Genomic DNA, 7002 nt, shown 5'->3' on the forward strand with positions numbered 1-7002 from the left:
AGGGGTGTCTGAGGGTAACACTGTGGGCCGTGCTGGGGAAGATGCTGGCAGTGGTGGTGAGGGGGTAGTGCTGTAGGGGCAACTGTAATACTGGGGAGCATGCTGAGGTGATGGTGGGGAAAATGGTGCCTGAGGCTTTGTCAGCGTATGTCACTGAAGTGAGGTTCCTTGATACGACTGGAAAGCATGTCTGGAAAAGATTGAGAAACGCGGTTTGTAAGGAGGGGCTGGCATACTTAGAATGGGCTGGTAGGTTCAAGGAGAAGTGCAAATCGAGGAGAGAAGAAAGCTGAAGGTAGCTCTTGGGGAATGAGCCAGGCTCTGAGAACCTCGAGTTAGAGCTGTTATGTTCTTGCTTGTCACAGTTGACCAGTGGATGAGAAAGCATTGCCTTCCCGCCGTGCTACAACATCCCAACCTTTCTCAATTCTGCAGAAGCGGATGTCTGACCATCCTGTAGGCATGGCTCACTTGAGAGAATTTGCCAGCCAGGTAAGGGGCAATTAAAAATTTGTTTTAAACTCTTGTATCAAGAGCAAACATAACACCCCCAGAAAATCACTTTTTGCCACTCTTTATCTCTGTTGTGCACATCTCAGCTTACTCCTGTTAGCCAGCCGGCTTGTGTCTTACTCCATGGTGGTGTTGGACTGACCGTGTTAGGGTGCTGGCCATATAGAGAGGGAATTATTCACCCAGTCCGGTGCCATTCTCTGAGGTTAACTTTGCTCTTCTCAGGGAGGCAGGAATCATTGGCTCTCCAAGTATTTTTGGGAGGGGAGGTCTAGAAATGGGAACAGAAAAGCTGTGTGTGCAGGCTGTGCCAGACATACCTTACTGAAGCATTCGTGACAGTAGCCTGAGGAAAACGGTGCTTGTAACCTTAATGCGTAAGAGGTAGTGATATCTGATACTGAACGTTTAACTCCTCTAAGAGAGGGATCAGCCTCAGTGGGTGTGGGTAAATCCTGTTGGTGTGATGACATTGTCAAAAGGGGAATGTGGAAGGATGATGTCATGACTCCGGACTAAAAGCTAAACCACATTAATAGTATTGGCTTGAGTCTTCTTTCTTCTGAATTTGGTTGTGGGGTGCGTTTGATTATTGGCAGATGTCAATACTGAATGTAGGTCTTGTTAAACCATGTGTTGTGGGGATCTTGGGCATTTTTCCGCTCTGCTCCTAGGTGTAGAATTAGAATACTGAAAGCTTTAGTGGTTTGAGATGGTGCTTTCTCCAAGCCTTTTCTGATTTAAAATTGATTTGCAATGCATATTAGTTCGCATGCTGTCTTTCACATAAACTGTTTCCCCAAAGTGTGTATGGAATTAAATGCAAATACAGTGCCTGAGTGAGTCATAGTACAGGGAGAGGAATGAAAGGAGTAGGAAAGGATACTGTCTGGTTGGGGCTGAGAACTGAGTTCTGTAGCTGCAGAGAAGGTTGCGCTGAAGCTTTTTTGTACACAACATTCAGTGATGAAGCTTATCAGAGTTCCAGTGGCCTCATCTCTGAATTTATTAGGTAAATATCAGGCATGTTCTCAGATTCTGTCATGCCATGACCCTCTGTCTGGTCCTGGAATAGGAAAGCAGTCTGTGTTGTTCGTTCCTCGGATCTCCTTCAGGCATCCTTGATGGGAGCTCGTAATGTGCGTAACAGAGGCTTGCTGGAAGGGCAGTAGGAATTGGCCTGAAGTTCTGTTCACCAGAGTTTAGGGAGTGGCGGGAGGTACTGTGAAAAACGGGAGACTAAGACTTGGATTGGGATGTCAGAGGCTTGACTTGTCTTGAATTCCCCATTCTGTTGCTGATGTGCAGGGTTACCTTCGGCACATCCCCCCGTTGCTTTACCTCTGTGCCTCCATTTCCCTGCCTCAGCCAGTTGGCTTGCTCTCTTTCCTTGGCTGCCCTTTGCTGTGTACATACAGCACAGCGGGCCTCCAGTCTTTGTTGGGAGCTCTATCTGCTAGGTGATGTATTTGCGTTACTGTGTTTAAAGCTCTGATCTGAGCTCTGTTTCTAGTTTTGTTGTTCCTTATGTGACCTTGAAGAAGCCGTTCAAGTTCTCTGGCTAAGTAATGCTCGCTCTCATAAAGCAAAAGAATACTATCTGCAAAGCAATCTGGGAGTCTCAGACAAATTCACATGTCTCAAAATGTCGAACACAAACTTCCCTCTTGTCCATACTCCAGAAGTTCAAAACTGCCTCAGGTTTAGCAGTTGAAGCAAGCTGTGCACTAATTTCATATAGACAGGGGAGGTTTCAAATGTTTCCAGATACAAAGCTGATTTCCTCAAAGAGAGCACAGTGCCTGCTGCAGATACCTCTGCTGGTGGCCCAGAGGTTGCTGTGTAGCGTGCAGTGTGGGTAAATGCTGGGTGGGAAGTTGGGGAGAAGAGGAGGCAATAAAGGAAAGAAGGTCAGTAGCTGAGGTTTATTAAAACCAACTTCTCCTTCCACTGTGTTTGGCGGAGGAAAATGATGTTTGTTTGACTGGGTGGAAAGTGCTCTAAGTAACACTAAATGCTTTGGAGGCTGCCAAACTCCTGGTCAGCTTCAGCTCTTAAAGTATTGTGGCCTTGACAATCTTGTTCTGTTACAGACCTACCCATACAGAACCGTGGTTCTGATTCTGACCTGCCCTAGCCCAAGGAACTCCCACTTCCACAAGGATTGAAGCACCTCTCCATGTTGTATGCAGCAGATGGAGGTGTGACTCTTGCTCACGATGCTGATTATGAGTCTTTTGAGAGTGAGATCCAGCCAGGCACAGCCCAGAGACATCTTGGGCAGGTTTAAAGGGTCTTTGCTTCTGTTCCCAACACACAGCTTATCTTTCCAGGTAGTAGCTTTGAAATGAGGGTAGATATTTACCCTTCTTCTCCAGTCCCCTCCCAAAGGCTGTGGATATCATGACTCTGCAGCTGGAGGTGGCAGGGCTGCCAAACCCATTCTTTCCCCATGAAGCAGCTGGTGTTATTGCCAGGCTTGTCTCCTAACACACTGCAATTTTTAATTCCTGATGTCTGCAGTGAGTTGCTCTGTTTTAAAACATGGCATCATCGGTCGTGATGGCAAACACCCCCACACCTGTCGTGACAGAGCATCCTTCTTTCCCGTGCTGTGAGATGAGATCCTGGAGGGTAGGAGTGGAGCACATTACAAGTAGATTGTCCTCATCCCTCTCATACCTATTCCCTCCCCTTCCTGCACGTACAGCCAAGATGGTGCTTTGTGTGCTCTCCCCCAAATCCTGTTGATGTCTGACTGAGCCATCTCCAGTGCCTGCCTGCTCTCAACAGGGAGAAACAGCGTGAGGCTTTTTCCTCCAGAGCTGCTGTGTAATTGACGTTCAGTCAAGCAAAAAGGTACGATGGGGTGACTATCCCTTAAAGGTTTTTATGCGTTGTAGTAGAACAAGGACCAGCAGCAGCTGGCCAGCGAGCTCTTCAGACTCCGGCCTGGAGCTCCATTTTGCAGCCCTGATGGGTTCTGTGAATGTGGAAGAAAATGGAAAGATCCCACGCTGGTGAGCAGTTGCAAAGTTGATAGATGCTAATAAGCTTCTTTGGGTTGCCTATGCTCATTTATGCAGGCATAAAGCATTTCTTCTGGATTCTCTTACTTGCTATTAATGAAGTTTTTCAGGTGTGTTTGTAGCTGTGCAGCTCCAGAACATGGATTTGCAGCCAGGGTGCTTCTCTGACAAGGCAACTGGCACAGAGATCAATTCATATTTAGAAAAGGGAAAGATCCTGCTTGTTACATCCCTCATTGCAGTGCTCTGCAGATGCAAATTTATCGGGGTAGGGAAGAGTTAGGCTACGCAGAATGTGTTGCTCTGCTCCCCACTGCTTGAGCCCCCGAATGTGTTTCTCTTCTGGTGGAGCAGTGCACTTGCATAGCTCTCCGTTCTGGGCATAACGACATTTGTTCTGCTCTCTGGTGAGGCTTGTATGCCCATCGATCTGAACATTGGCTCATCATCTGTGAGTTACCGTGTGGCAGCTCCAACAGGAACTTTTTTAATGGACCAGAGCTTCTGAGCACGTCCTGCAGGCTAGCATAATTTTATCTATCTTAATTTGTCATGGGAGTTCAGAATTGCCTCCATGAAAAAGCCACTTGGCAATGTCCTGTGTGGCATCCACAATGGTAGTTCACAAGGCGTTCTTCTGGGCAAGCATTGGCCTGCTTGAATTGGGGATGGGCCTGCTTCCTCTCGTGTTTACAGAAGGTGAAGAAATTCATCGGCAGACTCGCGCCTGTAGCAGGCAGAAGACTGTAACTGTGGATGGAATGACTCTCTGCCGCTTTGCCCCGTACTTGCTGTTGCTGGCTATGACTTGTGTGTTCTTTGGCAACTCTGTCAAGGGATGTGCACCCTCAGGTCCTCCATTGAGTTGTACTCTTGCCCTGTCACCTGGGAGCTCTGAGGCATTTCCAGATCAGTTTTGAGGTGACAGGTGAGAGGAAAGTAAATCCAGTACCTACAAACGAAGCTTCCTGTTCCAACCTAATGTGGTGGGCCTGTTCCTTCTGCCTGTCAGAGTTGTATAATTTTCCTGAGTCCCTTGGGCAAAGTTTCCATGTGCTTGTCAGGAAGGTTTGTCTCTTTCACCGCCCCTACCTGAACTGCTTTGTTCTGCAGAAAATGGGATAAACTGGCATCGAAGTATGGAAGCTTGTTTACGAAGCCGTCCATGATTACAGAGCCTGATACATGAAATGGTGGTTGTCCCAAATGCTGCCTGCAGTATCCAGTGCTCTTGTGTTTAATGCTCTGTTTTTTAAAGAATCAGTCCCGATCCTCTGATGTGCCATGCCAGGTTGAGGAGGGGAGCAGTAACTTACACCTTGCCATTTCTTTTCTCATGGAAAAATTACTTCTGTGGGAGGGGAGGAAGGTTTTCTTGCAGGGTTGCTTCCCTGCAGGATTCGAGTGGATAGCGTTTCCTTTACCAGCTGAGCCAGGCGCTTCCAGGAGGTGATACTCTTCCTCTCCCTCCTCCCTGATGCGCGGAGCGGCTGATATGGTGAGTGGCATTTTTTCAGAGTGGTAGGTGACTGTGCAGGGTAACGCCTGGGCCACCTTGCTGCCCTTTCCTCTAAGTTGATCAAGAGGTGAAAACTGCTCTGGCCCCTTGGGAGCCTGGACTAGACAGCCTGATCTCCTTGCGCTGCAGTCGTTGTCCTCATGTTATCTCCTGGCATTTCTCAAGCTCAAATCCTCTTCCTTTCCCCCACCTCCCTCTCTCCAGTCCCTGTTCTGTATCTTGAGTTCCTTTCATCTCTGCATATCCCTTCCAGTCTGTTTCCAGTGCGTTTGTTCAAAGTACAGCCTGTTTGGGTGTTGCCATGGATGCACAAGGATATTTGGTTATCCTTCTGTATCTTGGACTGGAATGCCCATGGAAATCCTGTCAAGTGAGCTGACTGTAAAGCTCACTCTGGGCCTGGCTTACTCCATATAGCGATGCACTGGGTACAGAAGGCAAATAGCCTGTAATGACTGGCTGACTTAATCACTGAGCAGCACCTAGGGCTGCTCGGTGATGGCCTGCTGCTAGAGCCTGGTACTAGATGGAAAAATGCAGCTGCCCTGTTCTCAGATAAAATCTCTGCCAGCTCAGGGCCCTTGCAAGGGAGCGGTCCCTCTGGGTGACGTGTTGGAGGTGAGACTGAGAAGTTCTGGGTGTGGAAAACTCACTGTAATGGCTTGGCCACTTCCTGTAGTTCAGGCCAGATTTTCCAGATTTTATTTTTTTAAACTAGACTTATTTTTTTAAAAAGGCAGAAAAATGAATCACAAAGAGCCTTTTAGTAGCATGAAGCAGAGCAGGACCTCCTGGTCTGCAGCTGGGCGGAATGAAATAGCATGAGAAAATTAGGCTGATTTCTTCCCTTTCTCATCCACACTCATCGTAATAAAGAGTTAACTTTGAAGCTGCTGTTAGAGTCAGTATTTGTCCGATGATGATCGTGTTAGTAGCTTCCCAGTTGATGTGCTTATCTAATGAGGGAAATGCTTTTGCATCTGGGCGTGCCAGCTGGAGGAGAGGCTGTTCCAGAAAAGCAGGTCTGCAGATGTAGTGTCCGTGTAGCTCTCCTGCCTCCTCCGGGATAGACAGGTGCCTGGCCTCCTTGCTGCCAACCTTCCAAAAGACATGAGGCTCCCTCTGCAAACATCTGAAGAGAGCTGGGCTGGGTGCTGCCCGGAAATCAGGCTGCAGCAGAGAAGCCAGCTAATGTGAACTGGTATTTATATTACTGGAGTATTTCACCCTCCAAACAAGTAGGGAAGGGTACAAATCTTCCAGCTCATTCCAGCCTTTGAATGCAGGAAGGCAGACTAGGGAAACAACCTTGTGAACTTCCTATGGCCTTGCTTGTGCCTGTTGTCTCATCCGGATCTTCAAAAGAAGGGTGGTTCTTGTACACCTTGCTGGCCTTTTTATTCAGGTGTGAACAAGAGCTTGCTTATGGAGCTGCTTTGGCACCAGTTTGGTGCCTGCAGTTGAGCAGTCCTGTCCCAAAGGAGCTGACACTTTCCATAGAGATACTTGCTGACATTCTCCTTCTGGGCTTCTCTCCCCTTCCTCTCCCACTATGGTCTACAGGGGCAGAGAGCCCATGTAAAACACTTCTTCAGTTCTTCTCTTCTTGGGTATGTTCTGTGTTAAGTTCTCAGCATGTGGAGACCGTTTAGGAAATGTGAATTTTGGGTGAGTTAACACAGTAGATGCATAGATAAGGAGATGAGCTGCCTGGGTATGTGTGGCGTTCTGCAGGCTGCTGCAGGACTTCATGGACTTTTTCCATCTCTGCTTTCTGGTTTAGCACTCCAGGGTGGATCCTGAGGAGCTGTTCACCAAGCTGGAGCGGATTGGCAAAGGATCGTTTGGTGAAGTGTATAAAGGGATCGACAACCGCACCAAGGAGGTGGTTGCTATCAAGATCATTGATCTGGAGGAGGCTGAGGATGAAATTGAGGACAT

The 7002-nt window shown here is 47.9% G+C and overlaps 1 protein-coding gene across 1 annotated transcript in view; it reads left to right on the forward strand.

The window, feature by feature from the left end:
- The first annotated feature begins 343 nt into the window (after positions 1 to 343).
- The window catches only part of STK25 (serine/threonine kinase 25), a 23002-nt gene continuing 16343 nt past the window's right edge, over positions 344 to 7002 (forward strand). Inside the window, exons 1-2 of the mRNA XM_035900062.1 lie at positions 344 to 492; positions 6845 to 7000. Coding sequence (XP_035755955.1) covers positions 442 to 492; positions 6845 to 7000 — 207 coding nt within the window. The 5' untranslated portion in view covers positions 344 to 441. The remainder of the gene's footprint in view (positions 493 to 6844; positions 7001 to 7002) is intronic.

Source organism: Egretta garzetta, unplaced genomic scaffold (genome assembly GCF_000687185.1).
Source record: "Egretta garzetta isolate BGI_Z169 unplaced genomic scaffold, ASM68718v1 scaffold448, whole genome shotgun sequence".
NCBI classification, from domain to species: domain Eukaryota; kingdom Metazoa; phylum Chordata; class Aves; order Pelecaniformes; family Ardeidae; genus Egretta; species Egretta garzetta.